This window comes from Pantherophis guttatus, chromosome 5 (genome assembly GCF_059756535.1).
Source record: "Pantherophis guttatus breed Tessera chromosome 5, ASM5975653v1, whole genome shotgun sequence".
In the NCBI taxonomy this organism is placed as follows: domain Eukaryota; kingdom Metazoa; phylum Chordata; class Lepidosauria; order Squamata; family Colubridae; genus Pantherophis; species Pantherophis guttatus.
This window is the reverse complement of record NC_142067.1, coordinates 3843070-3861323: the sequence shown is the minus strand read 5'-3', so window position 1 is coordinate 3861323 and position 18254 is coordinate 3843070. Positions and strand designations below refer to the sequence as shown.

General features: G+C 43.8%; 1 protein-coding gene across 5 annotated transcripts in view; it reads left to right on the top strand.

Moving 5' to 3' along the window:
- The window catches only part of MYO7A (myosin VIIA), a 113689-nt gene that overhangs the window by 62803 nt on the left and 32632 nt on the right, over positions 1–18254 (top strand). For all 5 annotated transcript variants that reach the window (XM_087895745.1, XM_087895744.1, XM_087895742.1 and 2 more), the window contains 12 exons: positions 360–444; positions 2063–2281; positions 5173–5280; positions 6460–6669; positions 8032–8235; positions 8665–8841; positions 10250–10339; positions 11942–12069; positions 13130–13256; positions 13783–13902; positions 15404–15577; positions 16462–16689. In XM_087895745.1, the coding sequence (XP_087751871.1) occupies positions 360–444; positions 2063–2281; positions 5173–5280; positions 6460–6669; positions 8032–8235; positions 8665–8841; positions 10250–10339; positions 11942–12069; positions 13130–13256; positions 13783–13902; positions 15404–15577; positions 16462–16689 (1870 nt within the window). The remainder of the gene's footprint in view (positions 1–359; positions 445–2062; positions 2282–5172; positions 5281–6459; positions 6670–8031; positions 8236–8664; positions 8842–10249; positions 10340–11941; positions 12070–13129; positions 13257–13782; positions 13903–15403; positions 15578–16461; positions 16690–18254) is intronic.

Sequence of the window (18254 nt, the reverse complement as noted above, 5' to 3'; positions counted from 1 at the left end):
AAACAGACCAGCTTTTGATCATGCAATCGTGGCTAATTTTTAACCGCCTTCTTCTGAATGCTTGTGATCCGTAACCAAACAAACTTTGATTCCGCAATTCACGAATTGACTCAACAACGCTGATGTCAGTGCCTACGTTGTCATTTTTCCCCCCTTTAAAAGACAATCCATTTATGATTGGATTTTTGATCTTCTCTTGAGCTGGGTTTGTTTTCCTGCAGACCTTTCCTTCCCAGTGTAGGTAACGTCATCCGTTCGTGAGGGAGTGAAGTGTTTGGTTGCTAAGCAGGAAGCAGAGTGGATAAAGACCCTCTCCAAGGACAAACGCATCAAACAGATATTACGATTTTTCTTTCCAGATCTCATTTCTTGAAAGTGAGGAATGCGGCGCTCATGATCCAACGGAATTGGAGAGGCCACAATTGCCGACGAAATTACGAGGCTGTAAGTATGTCTGAATGTTGCCGAGGTGCTATCTTTGGCCACCTTCGGATGTTAATACCGCAAACCGGATATTTATTTTATTTTATTTTTATTTTGCTTTAATTTATATGCCGCCCTTCTCCGGAGACTCAGGGCGGCTTACAATGCGTTAAGCAATAGCCTTCATCCTTTTGTATATTTATACAAAGTCAGCTTATTGCCCCCACAAACTGGGTCCTCAATTTACCTACCTTAGAAAGGATGGAAGGCTGAGTCAACCTTGAGCCTGGGGAGATTTGAACTTGCAGTAATTGCAAGCAGCAGATGTTAATAACAGTGCTTTAGTCCACTGTGCTACCAAGGCTCAGATTGGATATAATCTACATCTGCGGCAGGATTTGGTGGGCGTGGCTTGGTGGGCGTGGCAGGGGAAGGATACTGTAAAATCTCCATTCCCACCCCACTCCAGGGGAAGGATACTGCAAAACCCCCATTTCCTCCCAATCAGCTGGCAGAGAATAGATGGGGGTCGGGGCCAGTCAGAATTTTTATTACCGGTTCTCCGAACTACTCAAAATTTCCGCTACCGGTTCTCCAGAACTGGTCAGAACCTGCTGAAACCCACCTCCGAATCAAATCCTATTAGGAAACAGTCGATATTTATTTATTTATTTATTTATTTATTTATTTATTTATTTATTTATTTATTATATTTCTATACCGCCTTTCTCCCGTAGGACTCAAGGCGGTGTACAGTCAAGAAAAATATAGATACACAAACATCATATAAATCTTTAAAATATAAATCTTAAGGATACCAGCAACAAGGTTACAGTCATACAGTCCTAAGTGGGAGGAGATGGATGGTGGGAACGATGAGAAGATTAATAGTAGTGCAGAATTAGTAAATAGTTTGACAGTGTTGGGGGAATTATTTGTTGAGCAGAGTGATGGAGGAGTTCGGGAAAAAACTGTCCTTGTGTCCAGTTGTTCTGGTGTGCGGTGCTCTATAGCGTCATTTTGAGGGTAGGAATTGAAACAGTTTATGTCCAGGATGTGAGGGGTTTGTAAATATTTTCCCAGCCCTCTTTTTGACTCGTGCAGTATACAGGTCCTCAATGGAAGAAAGGTTGGTAGCCATTGTTTTTTCTGCAGTTCTAATTATCCTCTGAAGTCTGTGTCTGTCTCGTTGGGTTACAGAACCAAACCTACATCCATCCATACAAACCAAGATACAGATACAATGTGAGGAATAGCCACACCTTGCGTGCTTTTATACCTTCAGAATACCCAATTCTGGCACCCTGGCCCATGCCTTCCTTGTAACCTGGCATTGGCTGTGCAGCAAGGAACAGGAGGGCTGAGAGCTTAGCAACAGAGGTACCAGGCTCAGAGTTTTACAGAAAAACAAGATAACAGAAAGTGAGATCGCTGGTAGGAGCAAATGGCCGAGGCAATTCCACTTTTTAGCAAAGCAATTCTTACAGAAACACCAACATCAAGTTATTATGATGTCCCAGTAATTCTACCTATTCTACTATAATTATTATGTCCCTGCACAGAGATAACCCAATTTCACATGTTCACAAATCTGCCTCCCTCCCTTTTGTAATCGGTCCTTCGTGATTCCTGATTCCAGATGAGAATCGGCTTCCTGAGGCTCCAAGCGCTCTACCGTTCCCGCAAACTCCACCGGCAGTACCACATGGCTCGCCAGCGTATCATCGAATTCCAGGCCAGGTGCCGGGGCTTCTTGGTGCGTCGCGCTTTCCGTCATCGTCTTTGGGCGGTCTTCACCATCCAGGCCTACGGACGAGGGATGATTGCCCGGCGGCTCTATAAACGGCTGAAGGGGGAGGTAAGTCTCGCACGCAGAACCCTCAAAGGTCCAACAAGGTCCAGAGTGGGAATCGTTTCTTGGTCGGAAAGCTGACATCCTACAAGGAGACTTTTTTTAACAACGTCTGCCTATCCTAGATCCTAGGGAAGGACTGGGTAGCTGATAAAAATGTCACAACTGGCTGGAAAAACTGTTGGCGTTAGGAGATGACTAAATTTGACTGTTTTAGTCAAAAGAAAAGAACACATTTAACTTTGTTTCCACTTGGAAACCATTTCTGGACTTTGTGCTTGAGGTGGGGGGAAAAAAATGAAACTTTGATTTTGGGCATTGCTGTTTGTTTATTCATGTCAGTATTAAAATAAGGCATGCTATACGACACGAAAATTAAACGATAAAATAGAAGATTAAAAGATGTACAAATTAAACGCATCTTGCCCAGAAACTAAATGGCTAAAACTGACTGTTTTAGTAAAAAAACAAACGAACACTTCTAACTTGGAAACCGTTTCTGGACCTTGTGCTTGAGGTGAAAAAAAATAATAATGAAACTTTGATTTTGAGTTTTGCTGTTTGTTCATTTGTGTTAGAAGCATCACAGTTAAAATAAGGCATGCTATATGACTGTGATGGCGAACCTATGGCACACGTGCCACAGGTGGCACGCAGAGCCATGTTGCCTGGCACGCCAGCTCAGCTCCGTCTGCTGATTTTTGGTCCTTTTGGGCCCACCAGAAGAGGGCCTGAGGGAGGGGGGGAAGGCCTGTTTTTCCTTCTCCCTGGCTCCAGATCCTCTCTATGCATCTGGGGAGGGCGAAAACAGCCTTCCCCACCCCCTCGGAGGCCCAAAACTTCCCAACTTCCTGCCTCCGAGGAGGTGGGGAGGGGTGCCCTCCCCAGATGCATAGAGAGGATCTGGAGCTAGGTGAGAAAGGAAAAAATGGGCCTACCGGGCCATCGCATGCCACGAGTGGGGGGGGGAAGGGGGCCACACTCGCATGTGCGTGGTCGGGCACATAGAATTATGGGTGTGGGCCCACGCATGCTCAAACCTCCCCCGCCTCCCGCCTTCCTGGCACGCGATGGCAAAAAGGTTAGCCGTCACTGCTATATGACATAAAAATTGAACTATTAAATAGAAGATTAAAAGATGTACACATGAAACAGATCTTGCCCAGAAACTAGCAACATTAATTGTGTTCTGTTGTGCTTACGTATGCACTGATCTGGGCACAAAGGGCAGGTATACATATGTGTTGTTTTCTGCATGTCAACACAATCGCAAATCGCCATTTGTCCAGAGTGGGTTTTGCTGATTAGATAGGATTGTTGTTATAGGCGTGGCTAGTGTATATTATTATGTAGAAGTAAAAAGTTGAGGCTGTAAATGTTATTATCTTATGTTACTTGCGCTAAAAAGAATCGGAGGTCAGTGCTTTTTTATTTTATTTTTTATTTTATTTTTTTTTAATTTGATTTATATGCCGCCCTTCTCTGGGGACTCAGGGCGGCTTACAATGCGCTAAGCAATAGCCTTCATACTTTTGTATATTTTATACAAAGTCAGCTTATTGCCCCCACAATCTGGATCCTCAATTTACCTACCTTAGAAAGGATGGAAGGCTGAGTCCACCTTGAGCCTTGGCGAGATTCGAACCTGCAGTAATTGCAGGCAGCTGGTCTTAATAACAGGGTGCTTTAGACCACTGTACTACCAAGGCTCTTTTCTTTCTTTTTTTCCTATTTATTTGATTCTGGGCAGCTCACAATTCAAAACACGCATTACAATCAAAACTTTCAAAACAGTAAAAACAGAAACAAACATTACAACCATCAAAAACATTAAAACATCGAAGTATGTACAAAAAAAAGATATTCCTTTTGCCCTACACTTTCCCTCCTTTCTTTTTCCTCCCTATTATTTTGATTTTCCTTTGTATTCTATAGCCAGAGAAACTATTAAAAATCATAATAATAATAACAACAAATGCACTTTGCACATCTCCAGACTCCATCTCGTTTATCCCTAACTTCAACCATTCAACCATTTCATTTACATGCACCTCAGCAAACATGAGAGGCCGGTTGGTAAAATAAATCCATGGATTGCCTGATGCAGTGATGGCTAACCTTTTCGGCACCGAGTGCCAAAACAGGAGCATTGGAATTCCGGAAGGCAGCAGCTGGCTGGGGCACATGTGCGCCATTCTTCCGGGCAGCTGTTCTTCCGGGTTCCGGCGTGAAGACCAGCTGGCCGGCGTACATGCGCGCACCAGAACCCGGAAGAGGAGCTGGCAACAGTGCGTGTGCCCACAGAGAGGACAATGTGTGCCACCTCTGGAACACATGCCATAGTTCACCATCACAGGCCTAGTGCTAATATTGCGTTTCTTTCTTTTTTAAAATTTTTTATTATTTTTTATTTTTAAACAAAACATAAAACATCCATCATCCATTGCGGTGTGTCGATCGGTTACAAATCTTTTGTGCTTCATCCCATATTCATTATTTACTAATTTTCTAATTTCTCATATTATCCATCTAATATACTATATCTTTATATCATTGTTCTCATTTTTTTTTCTTTTTATTTAACAATGGCCTTTTCATCCCATAAAAAATATTTTCCTGTATTATATTGTGGCATTCATTTCCTCTCTCGTATTTCGTTTCCATGTCTGATTATCGAGCCATTGATAAAATAAATCCCATATCGTGTAATATGGTTTGTCTTCCTGTTCTCTGATTTCGAATGTCAATTTGCTCATTTCAGCACATTCCATGATTTTCTTAATAACTTCATCTTGCGTTGGTATGTCCTCATTTTTCCAGTTTTTAGCAAACACAATTCTAGCCGCTGTTAATACATTCACAATCAAATATCTCGAATATTGCGTTTCTTTCCGTAGTATTACCGACGGCTGGAAGCAGAAAAATTACGTCTGCTGGAAGAGGAACGGCTGAGGAAGGAAATGAGTGCGAAGAAAGCCAAGGAGGAAGCAGAAAAGAAACATCAAGTAAGTTCATAGACTCTTGGGGGTGGAAGGGAACGTTGGAGGTCATAGAGTTATAGATTCTTAGGTTTGGAAGGGACCTTGGAGGTCATAGAATGATAGATTCCTAGGGTTGGAAGGGACCTTGGAGGTCATAGAATCATAGATTCCTAGGGTTGGAAGGGACCTTGGAGGTCACAGAATCATAGATTCCTAGGATTGGAAGGAACCTTGGAGGTCACAGAATCATAGATTCCTAGGGTTGGAAGGGACCTTACAGGTCACAGAATAATAGATTTCAAGAGTTGGAAGGGACCTTGGAAGTCATAGAATCATAGATTCCTAGGGTTGGAAGGGACCTTGGAGGTCATAGAATCATAGATTCCAAGAGTTGGAAGGGACCTTGGAGGTCATAGAATCATAGATTCCAAGAGTTGGAAGGGACCTTGAGGTCATAGAATCATAGATTCCTAGGGTTGGAAGGGACCTTGGAGGTCATAGAATCATAGATTCCAAGAGTTGGAAGGGACCTTGGAGGTCACAGAATCATAGATTCCTAGGGTTGGAAGGGACCTTGGAGGTCACAGAATCATAGATTCCTAGGTCGGAAGGGACCTTGGAGGTCACAGAATCATAGATTCTTATGATGGGTGCTTCATTATTGGAGGTTCTTAAGAAGAGATAAGAGAGCCATTTGTCCAGAATCGTATAGAGCAGTGATGGCTAACCTTTTTGCCGTCGCGTGCCAAAAGTGGGCGGGAGCACGGGGCGTCATACGCATGCCTGCCCACACCCATAATCCAATGCACCCCCCCATGCATGCGTGTGCGACCCCTCCCCCGTGCTCCCCCACTTTTAGCACGTGATGGCACGGTGGGCCCAGTAGGCCTGTTTTTTGCCCTCCCCAGGCACCAGAGACTTTCTTGGAGCCTGGGGAGAGTGAAAACAGCCTTCCCTACCCCACCAGAGGCCCTCTGGAGGAAATGGCTCATTTGCCGACTTCCGGTGAGACCGGAAGGCCCGAAAATCAGCTGTGCCTGCTGGAACTAAGCTAGGGCAACGCACGCGCCCCCACCGATATGGCTCCCCGTGCCATAGGTTCGTCATCACGGATATAGGGTGTCCTTGGTCTTGGGCAGGAAGACCTCCAAAGTCTATAATTCTGTTTTTCTGTGAATCTTTCCTCGTTGTTGTTCTTTCTAGGTGCGGCTAGCCCAACTGGCTCGAGAAGACGCGGAAAGGGAGATCAAAGAGAAAGAGGAAGCTCGTCGGAAGAAGGAACTTCTGCAGAAGATGGAGAAGGCTCGGAATGAACCTGTGAACGATTCGGACATGGTGGACAAAATGTTTGGATTTCTGGGAATGACGGCGTCGTTCCCGGGACAGGAAGGACAGGCACCCGATGGCTTTGAGGTAAGCAACTCTGAGAGATGGTGGAGAGGTTGGGAAAGTACAGATCGTCCTCGACTTACAACCATTCGTTTAGTGACCATTCGAAGTTTCGACAGTACTGCAAATGTATGACTTATGGGTTAGGGTTAGAGTTTCACACTTACCAAAATTCAGATGCTTGGCAACTGACCGGTATTTATGACGGTGGCAGCATCCCAGGATTATGTAATAACCATTTGTAACCTTCATAGCTAGCTTCCAACAATGAGGGAAGCCAGTTTCGGTTAATGGCCGAATGATTCGCTTAACAACCATGGCAAAAAGTTAATAAAATGGGGCAAAACTCACTTAACAACAACAGTCTTGCGTGGCAGTGGAAATTTGGGGATCGCTTGGGGCCATCAGCTGAGGACTACCTGTATTTTAATTTGAATTCCTGGCCTTTGCAAGAAGTTGGCCTTAATTGGCCTAGATCCGTGATGGCGAACCTATGGCACGCGTGCCACAGGTGGCATGCGGAGCCATATTGGTGGGCACGCGAGCTCAGCTCCGATTTTTGGGCCTTCTGGGCCACCTGTAAGTAGGGAAACAGGCTGTTTCCTGCCTCCAGAGGGCCTGTGGGGGTGGGGAAGGCCTGTTTTTTGCTCTCCCCAGGCTCCAGAGCCTCTCTAGGAGCCTGGGGAGAATGAAAATGGTCTTCCCCAGCCCCCTGGAGGCCCCCGGAGGTGGGACTGGAAGTCGGCAAACGGGCCGTTTTTGGCCTCTGGAGGATCTCCTGGGGTGGTGGGGAAGGCCATTTTCGCCCTCCCCAGACTCCTAGAGAGGCTCTGGAGCCTGGGGAGAGCAAAAAGGGCCTACTGGGCCCACTGTGCCATCGCGTGCCAAAAGTGGGGGGAGGTTTGGAGGGGGTCACGCGTGCATGCGCGGTTGATTGGACACATAGAATTATGGGTGTGGGTACGCAACCCCCCACATGCTCCCCAGCATATGAGCTAGTCGTTCCCGACTCTAGGGGGCGGTGCTCATCTCCGTTTCAAAGCCGAAGAGCCAGCGCTGTCCGAAGACATCTCCGTGGTCATGTGGCCGGCATGACTCAACGCCAAAGGCGCACGGAACGCTGTTCCCTTCCCACCAAAGGTGGTCCCTATTTTTCTACTTGCATTTTTTTACCTGCTTTCGAACTGCTAGGTTGGCAGAAGCTGGGACAAGGAACGGGAGCTCACCCCTGTTACGCAGCACTAGAGATTCGAACCGCTGAACTGCCGACCTTTTGATCGACAAGCTCAGCGTCTTAACCACTGAGCCACCCACGTCCCTTCCATTCTATACTTCTGCGCAAAACAGATTTGAGCTGAGTCCAATTTTGGGTTGGGTTCTTTGCAGGATCTCGAAAGAGTTGGAAGAGTGCTGGAAGAAGATGACTTAGATATGGCCCTCCCTCTGCCTGAGGAAGAAGAAGAGGACTTATCTGAGTATAAATTTGCAAAATTTGCTGCCACGTACTTCCAGGGCACAACCACGCACACGTATGTACGCCGGCCTTTGAAACAACCTCTGTTGTACCACGAGGATGAAGGAGATCAACTGGTGAGTTTCCTTGGACAGCTGGGGAGAGAATAAAAGGGCAGGTTTTGGAGATCTCTGATTTCTCGACTTACGACCGTTCATTTAGCGACTGTTTGAGGTTGCAGAAGCACTGAAAAAAGGGACTTACAAGCATTTTTCACACTTACAATCACTGGTTCCCCACGGTCACGTGATCAAAATTCAGTCGCTTGACCTTTGGTTCCTATTTATGATGGTCGCAGTGCCCCTTATGAGAGCTTTTGACAATTATAGTCAATGGGGAAGTGATAGTGTGGCTAACTTAACAATTGCAGTAGCCACTGTGGACGGAAAGGTCGTAAAACGGGACAAAACTCACTTAACAACTGCCTCGCTTAGCGATGAAAATTTTGGGGCTCGGTTGAGGTTGTAAATCGAGGATGACCCGGATTTCCTTTCCCACAAAACCAGGCAGCCCTCGCGGTGTGGATCACCATTCTTCGCTTTATGGGGGACCTCCCTGAGCCGAAATATCACACCGCGATGAGCGACGGCAGTGAGAAAATCCCGGTCATGACCAAAATTTACGAGACGCTGGGGAAGAAGTCCTACAAGAAGGAACTCCAGGCCCTTCAAAGTGAAGGAGAAGTAAGTAAGAAGGTGGCAAGGCCCATTTCTGTTGTTTTGGTAAAGGAAGAAGAAGGTACTCATAGAATAGCAACCACAGGGCAAAGGTGCCCTTGCAGAAGGAATTCGACAATCATTAGATAAGCGTCAATTTAGCCCAGTCAAACAGAAGTGAGGAAAGCAATGAAGATTGTTCATCTTTGTTTATCTTTCTTCTATGAGGGGAGAGGAAAAAATATCTGGCATGTTTTTGAGGTTCTGTTATTATACTTTAAATACGTAGAATTCCTGTCGTTTATGAGGAGTCTGTTTCTTGGTTTGAGCTAGTCGATGTGATAGCAATATTTGAAAGGTATCTGGAGCAGCGTGAAATTGAAGTGAAATAAGGAAATAGAAAGAAATAGAAAACCTCAGAAAGGAAATGAGGAAATAAGAAGTAGAATGGAGTAGAAATAAAAATAAAATTAAATAAGGAAGTAGAAGTAGGAAGAAATAGAAATAAAACAAATAAGGAAATAGAAATCGGAAGGCAAAAAAACCCCAGAAATGATAGAAATGAAATAAGGAAATAAGAATGGAGTAGAAATTAAAAAAAATGAAATAAGGAAATAAAAGTAGGAAGAAATAGAAATAACAGAAAAGAAATAAGGAAATAGAAATCGGAAGGGGAAAAAAACCCCAGAAATGATATAAATGAAATAAGGAAATAAGAAGTAGAATGGAGTAGAAATAAAAAGAAAATGAAATAAGGAAATAGAAGTAAGTAGAAATAGAAATAACAGAAAAGAAATAAGGAAATAGAAATCGGAAGGGGAAAAAACCCCAGAAATTACATAAATGAAATGAGGAAATAGAAGTAGAATGGAGTAGAAATAAAAAGAAAATGAAATAAGGAAATAGAAGTAGGAAGAAATAGAAATAACAGCAAAGAAATAAGGAAATAGAAATCAGAAGGGGGGAAAAAAACCCAGAAATGATATAAATGAAATGAGGAAATAAGAAGTAGAATGGAGTAGAAATAAAAAGAAAATGAAATATGGAAATAGAAGTAGAAAGAAATAGAAATAACAGAAAAGAAATAAGGAAATAGAAATCAGAAGGGGAAAAAAAACCCAGAAATGATATAAATGAAATAAGGAAATAAGAAATAGAATGGAGTAGAAATAAAAAGAAAATGAAATAAGGAAATAGAAGTAGGAAGAAATAGAAATAACAGAAAAGAAATAAGGAAATAGAAATCGGAAGGAAGAAACCCCAGAAATGATAGAAATAAAACCAAGAAATAGAAATGGAAAGAAATATAAGGATATGCTGACAGGGGAATTCTGGGAGTTGAAGTCCACTCGTCATAAAGTTGCCAAACTTGAGAAATATTGGGTTAAGCCGTTAAGGTATGATTATTTCTGACACTGGGATATTTCTTTTACAGAGTGCTCATCTAGATAGCCATAAGAAGAGCAGCGTACGGCAGAAATTGGTCTCCTTAACCCTCAAGAAAAAATCAAAGTTAACCGAAGAGGTGAGTCACTCGTCTCGTGTTTAAGCCATCATCCAACCGTCCGATCACAGTCCGAGTGGAGAAATTTGGCTTTTTCCAGGTTAGAGTCCAGCGTTGGGTTTCAGATTATGTTATTACCGGTTTGTGCACGTGTGTGCCCGGTTCGTGTGCGCACCTGCCTTTCGCGCATGCCCCCGGCCTAAAAGACGTGCCTAAATAGGATGCAATGGAGCCGGGGCAGGTGGGTGTGCCCACCCGTGATTTCCGCGAACAGTTCCGGTTTGAGCGAACCGGACTGAACCGGCTGAATATCACCTCTGTTAGAGTCCCACAAAGAAGATTTGCTAGAACTGTCATTGCAGTAAGTTAGAAACAAAGGGCAAAATCTTGATAATCCTCAATTTATGAGGATTATCAGTAGTCCTCAATTTATGACCGCAATTGAGCCCCAAAATTTCCATTGTTAACCTGAGACAGTTGTTAAGTGAGACATGGCCCATTTTACAACTTTTTTTTTGGCCACGGTTGCTAAGCGAATCACTGCCGTTGTTACGTGAATCATGAGGTTGTTAAGTGAATCTGGCTCCCCCCATCGACTTTGCTTGTCGGAAGCCGGCTGGGAAGATCCCAGGATGCTTCAACCATCATAAATGCAAGCAACTTGTTGAACCCAATCTCGTGACCGCGGGAAAGTTGTGTTAGTCGTAAGTGTGAGGGCCCACATTGTCACAAGTTCACCATCACTGTTCTAGATCAGGGGTCTCCAAACTTGGCAACTTTAAAACTTGTGGACTTCAACTCCCAGAATTTAAGACTTGTAGACTTCCAACTCTCAGAATTCATCAGCCGGCCATGCTGGCTGGGGAATTCTGGGAGTTGAAGTCCACAAGTCTTCAATTTGCCGATTTCGGAGAGCCCTGGTCTAGATAGATTGAGACTAGGGTGAAGAAACGAGTCCTCCTCACATTCCGACTTTAAAACTTGTGGACTTCAACTCCCAGAATTTAAGATTTGTGAACTTCAACTCCCAGAATTTAAGATTGTAGACTTCCCAGAACTCCTTCAACTCCCAGAATTCCTCAGCCAGCTGGGGAGGAATTCTGGGGAATTCTGGGAATTAAAGACCACAGATCTTCAATTAGCCAACTTTGGAGAGCTCTGGTCTTCATAGATTGAGAATAGGCTGAAGAAACTAATCCTCCTCACATTACGACTTTAAAACTTGTAGACTTCAACTCCCAGAATTCCTCAGCTGGCCATGATGGCTGGGGAATTCTGGGAGTTGAAGTCCACAAGTCTTCAATTTGCCAATTTCGGAGAGCCCTGGTCTAGATAGATTGAGACTAGGGTGAAGAAACGAGTCCTCCTCACATTACGACTTTAAAACTTGTAGACTCCAACTCCCAGAATTCCTCAGCTGGCCATGATGGCTGGGGAATTCTGGGAGTTGAAGTCCACAGGTCTTAAATTGGCCAACGTTGGGGAGTTTCATTCTAAATCGATTGAAAATAGGGTGAAGAAATGAGTCCTCCTCACATTCCAGCTTGCCTTGGGTTGGGGACTGGGAATTCTGCCGCGGTGAACTATTTCACAAATTCTACCCGTGCCCTGCTGCTTCATCAGGTGACTAAGCGCCTTCACGATGGCGAGTCCACCGTCCAGGGGAACAGCATGCTGGAGGACCGCCCGACGTCCAATTTGGAGAAACTGCATTTCATTATTGGGAACGGCATCCTGAGGCCAACTTTAAGGTTAGAAATCAGGGGGGGAAAGTAGAAATGCTCCAGGTGTGCATTGCAGAGGTGTACCCCAAAATATCAGCAACCAACTGCCATCAGAGGAGCGTTGTGCCCTAATGTCTAAAGGCCGTAACAGGAAAGTGGTCAAAGAAAGTCAAGATGGTGACACAGCCATGTAATCAAAGCTCTGTAGTGGACATTGAAAGCAGGTGGACTTTCAATCAGGACACCATGGGTACCATCACAACTTTCTTTGAATCTACCCTGTGGACAACTTTGGTCTTTCATTTATACCTCAGTGGGTTTGGAGAACCTTCCAGGATTTGGAGACTCCAAAACTTGGGGATTCCATGATTTGGAGATTTCAAGATTTGGAGAACTTTCCAAGAGTTCCAGACTCCCAGATTTGGAGTTTCCAAAATTTGGAGAACTTTCCAAAATTTGGAGAACTTTCCAAGGGTTCCAGACTCCTGGATTTGGAGATTCCAAGATTTGGAGATTCCATGAGTTCCAGACTCCCAGATTTGGAGATTCCAAGATTTGGAGATTCCAAGAGTTCCAGACTCCCAGATTTGGAGTTTCTAAAATTTGGAGAACTTTCCAAAATTTGGAGAACTTTCCAAGAGTCCAGACTCCTGGATTTGGAGATTCCAAGATTTGGAGATTCCATGAGTTCCAGACTCCCAGATTTGGAAATTCCCAGATTTGGAGATTCCAAGATTTGGAGTTTCCAAGATTTGGAGATTCCAAGATTTGGAGTTTCCAAGATTTGGAGAACTTTCCAAGAGTTCCAGACTCCCAGATTTGGAGATTCCAAGATTTGGAGATTCCAAGAGTTCCACATTCCTAGATTTGGAGATTCCAAGAGTTCCAGACTCCCAGACTTGGAAACTCCTGGATTTGGAGATTCCAAGATTTGGAGAATTTTCCAAACTTTGGAGAGCTTTCCAAGATTTCCAGACTCCTGGATTTGGAGATTTCAAGATTTGGAGACCCCAAGATTGTTCAAATGGATTTGATTAGCAGGTGAAGTTGGATTACATTGTTCATTTTTTTCTTCTTCTTGTGGCAGAGATGAAATCTACTGCCAAATCTGCAAACAGCTGACCCAAAATCCTTCCAAAAACAGCCACGCCAGAGGATGGATCCTGCTGTCCTTATGCGTGGGCTGTTTCGCCCCCTCTGAGAAATTTGTCAAGGTAAGTCAAGGACGGGGCCATCTTCTTGGCCTGGACGATGGGAATATCTTTGAGGCAGGGGTGAAATCCAAGCAGGTTCTGACAGGTTCTGGAGAACCGGTAGCAGAAATTTTGAGTAGTTTGGAGAACCGGCAGATATCACCTCTGGCTGGCTCCAGAGTGGGGTGGGAATGGAGATTTTGCAATATCCTTCCCTTGGAGTAGAGTGGAAATGGAGATTTTGCATAAATAAACAGGGTGTTATCCTAATAAGATGATTTATTTTATAATTGACAATATATACCTGCACCTATTTTCTTGATCCTGATTCTATTTTCTGTTGGTTTTTTTCCTTTCCTTTTTATTATTTAATGTTGCTGCTAATTGAGCAAATAAATCAATACATTTCAAAAAAAAAAGTTCCTGGATGTACAATTGAATGAAGAACTAGGCTTAATTACGGGCCAAAATTTCTGATTTTGTTTCCCAAAATGTAACAGTTATGATTAATTTTTTTTTTTGTGTTGGCTTTGTGTCTCCACAACAGTATTTAAGGAACTTCATTATCGGGGGTCCCCCCGGATACAGCCCTTATTGTGAAGAGAGGCTCAGAAGGACTTTTGTCAATGGGACCAGGACGCAGCCCCCAAGCTGGCTGGAACTTCAGGTAGCCCTTTGGAAGGTTTGCAGGGGGCGCACTCACAAAATGGTGGCCATGGGCAGCTTGAAAATGCCCATTGGCCAATGTTTTCGCTTCTTTCTTTTCTACAGGTAGTCCTCGACTTACGACCCAAAATTTCTGCTAAGCGAGACATTTGTTAACTGAGTTGTGCCCCATTTTACGACTTTCCTGGCCACAGTTGTTAAGTGAATCACTGTAATTGTTAACTTAGTAACACGGTTGTTAAGTGAATCTGGCTTCCTCTTTGACTTTGCTTGTCAGAAGTTCGCAAAACGGGATCACATGACTCGGTCATAGGACACTGCGACCGTCATAAGCCTCTCAATTTTGCTCACGTGATCATGGGGGAATGCTGCAACGGTCGTAAGTGTGAAAAATGGGTCCTGTGTCACTTTTTTTCAGTGCCGTTGTAACTTGGAACGGTCACTAAATGAACAGTTGTAAGTCAGGGACTTTGACTTTGTCATAAACTTGAAGAAAATGTTGGTTTCGGGCAAAAACATCGCAAATAGCGTTCAGATGTCCTCAGACAGCTGCAAATGGTCGTAAAAGCAGGCTGGTCATGTGACCACAGGAGTGGTATCCCTTGGAAGTTGAAATCCATAGGTAAAAAAAGGATTAAAGAGCATAATTATAAGGTTGTTTGGAAATGGTATTTGACTCCATAAAGATTGTCATTAATGGATAACAAAATTAGTAAACAATGTTGGAGATGTGATATGGAATTAGGGACTTATGAACATATGTGGTACAAATGTGATAAAGTTAAAAAATTTTGGCAACAATTGGAGGAAATGATATTTGAAATGATGGGGAAAGCAATAATATTGAGACCAGAAACTATATTACTGTTGATAATTAAGGAAATAGAACCAACAAAATATGAGAAAGAATTGTTTAGAATTGTCAGAATTGGGTAGAATTGTCTACCCATTATAATGGGTAGAATTATAATAGCCAGATATTGGAAATTAGATGTGAATTTTAGAATAGAAGAATGGTATTGTGAAATGTGGAAATTAGCTTTAAACGATAAAATGACATGTGATATTAAAATTAGAAATGGTGACTATAAAGAAGATATTTTCTGGAAAATTTGGAAACCATTTGTGGACTATGCGCTGGGAAAATTGGATGCTTCGGTACCTGTACCCCGAGAACGTGGATTTTGGCGATCATGAGGATATATCCGAAGAACCAAATCTTCCTTTCTTATGTATAGCACAGGGTGAAATATTGTATATGTTGTTTGTAATGTTAAAGTAATAAAAAATTATTAAAAAAAAAAAAGGAAAAAAAAAAGAAATCCATAGGTAAAATTTTTGGAGTTTGTCGTAACTTTGAATGTTACGCTAAGTGACTAGTCGTAAGTCGAGGACTACCCATAAAGCATGCAAAGCTGCAATTCAGTCCAAATTTTCTCTGAGACAAGCACAGCTTCAGATCGCAATTGTCGTTGTGTTGTTGACTTGCGTTCTTTTTCCAGGCGACCAAATCCAAGAAGCCGATTATGCTCCCGGTCACATTTATGGATGGCACCACCAAGACCTTGTTAACCGACTCGGCCACTACGGCCAAGGAGCTTTGCAGCTCGTTGGCCGACAAGATAAGCCTGAGGGACCATTTTGGCTTCTCCCTTTACATCGCGCTCTTTGACAAGGTAGGAACCCGCGATGGGAGGAAAAGACCTCAAGGTGAGGCTGGGGGATTCTGGGAGTTGAAGTCCACATGTTTTTAAACTTGACAGGGTTGGGAAACCCTGGCTTAACATCTTACCAAGCTGGCTTTCATGCCTAAGGTGGGACTAGAACTCACCGTCTCCTGGTGATGAGCCCAAAGTCACCCAGTCAGAATTCATGCCTAACGTGGGACTAGAACTCACTGTCTCCTGGTGATTGGCCCAAAGTTACCCACCTGGCTTTCATGCCTAATGTGGGACTAGAATTTACTGTCTCCTGGTGATTGGCCCAAAATTATCCACTGGCTTTCATAGCAAAGTTGGGACTAGAACTCACGGTCTCCTGGTGATGGGCCCAAAGTCACCCAGTCAGCTTTCATGCCTAACGTGGGACTAGAACTCACCGTCTCCTGGTGATTGGCCCAAAGTCACCCAGCTGGCTTTCATGCCTAAGGTGGGACTAGAACTCACCGTCTCCTGGTGATGAACCCAAAGTCACCCAGTCAGTTTTCATACCTAACATGAGACTAGAACTTACCATCTCCTGGTGATTGGCCAAAATCACACAGCTGGCTTTCATGCCAAAGGCAGGACTAGAACTCACCGTCTCCTGGTGATTGGCCGAAGTCACCCAGCTGGCTTTCATGCCTAAGACGGTACTAGAACTCACCATCTCCTGGTGATGGGCCCAAAGTCACCCAGTCAGCTTTTATGCCTAACGTGGGACTAGAACTCACCGTCTCCTGGTGATGGGCTCAAAGTCACCCAGCTGGCTTTCATGCCTAAGGCAGGACTAGAACTCACCGTCTCCTGGTGATTGGCCCATAGTTACCCCCCTGCCTTTCTCGTTCTCTCTTCTTTGCCAGGTCTCTTCCCTCGGAAGCGGCAGTGACCACGTCATGGATGCCATCTCGCAGTGCGAGCAGTTTGCCAAGGAGCAGGGCGCCCAGGAACGCAATGCCCCTTGGCGACTCTTCTTCAGAAAGGAAATCTTCACCCCCTGGCACAATCCCACCGATGATTACGTCGCTACCAATCTCATTTACCAGCAGATCGTCCGAGGGGTGAAGTTTGGGGAATACCGATGTGATAAGGTAAACCTTGAAGTCCTTGCCACATTCAAAATTCAGAGCAAGCTGAAATCTTGGATAAAATAAAACCCAGATCCTAAAATGGGGGTGGATTAGAGAGTGTTCTGCCCCAGCTACGGACCCCAAAGAATACAGCACACACAAAGTTAGTACAAAACTTAATTTACTAAAATAACTCAGTCTTTATCAAAACAAAGGCTGTTAATAAACTTTCTTAACAGCTTACAAGAAAACAAAGATAAAGTAATCACAATCTTACTAAAGTTGGCAGAAAGCCCAGAAGCAATTTGCAGAGAATCCAGACATGAAGTAGAGTGAACTAAAGTTTTTCCCTACAAATTGCTTCAGTCGGTGTTCCTCCTTAAATAGGCTAAGGGAGTGGCCAATTAGTCCCAAGCCTTAAATTTTTTTTACTACCGGTTCTGTGGGTGTGGCTTGGTGGGCGTGGCAGGGGAAGGATACTGTGAAATCCCCATTCCCACCGCACTCCAGGCGAAGGTTATTGCAAAATCCCCATTTCCTCCCGATCAGCTGGGACTTGGGAGGCAGAGAATAGATGGGGGCGGGACCAGTCAGAATTTTTACTACTGGTTCTCCAAACTACTCAAAATTTCTGTTACCAGTTCTCCAGAACTGATCAGAACTTGCTGAAACCCATCTCTGGACTGCAGTGATTCACTTAGAAACTTTGGTGAGAAAGATCATAAAATGTGACAAAAATCACTTAACAACTGTTTTGATTAGATAGATAGATAGATAGATAGATAGATAGATAGATAGATAGATAGATAGATAGATAGATAGATAGATAGATAGATAGATAGGATAGGATAGGATAGGATAGGATAGGATAGGATAGGATAGGATAGGATAGGATAAATAGAATAGATAGAATAGATGATGAATGGATGGATGGATGGATAGATGATGGATGGATGGATGGATAGATAGACAGATAGATAGATGGAAGGATAGGATAGGATAGGATAGGATAGGATAGGATAGGATAGGATAGAATAGGATAGGATAGGATAGGATAGGATAGGATAGGATAAATAGAATAGATAGAATAGATGATGGATGGATGGATGGATGGATGGATGGATGGATGGATGGATAGATGATGGATGGATAGATAGATGATGGATGGATGGATGGATGGATAGATAGATAGATAGATAGATAGATAGATAGATAGATAGATACAATGGTTGTAAATGCAAGGACTGGTTGTAAATCACTTTTTTCAGTGCCTCTGTAACTTCAAACACTGAATGGATGGTTGTAAGATGAGGACCACCTGTCTTCCCTTAGGACAGTGATGGCGAACCTTTTTAGCACTTAATGCCCAAAACGGAACACACGTGAATGCACATGCATGTGTGAGCGTGCGTGTGCCGGAGTGCTGGAAACCCAAAAACTAGCTGGTCGGTGCATGCATGCCTGTTTTGGGGGCATTTTTTCTGAAAACGGCCCAAAAATGGCCTCAAAAACAGCCTGTTTTTTACCCATTTCTCGAGCCGTTTTCAGGACGTTTCCTGGTGCTCCGGCACCCACGAAGACCAGCT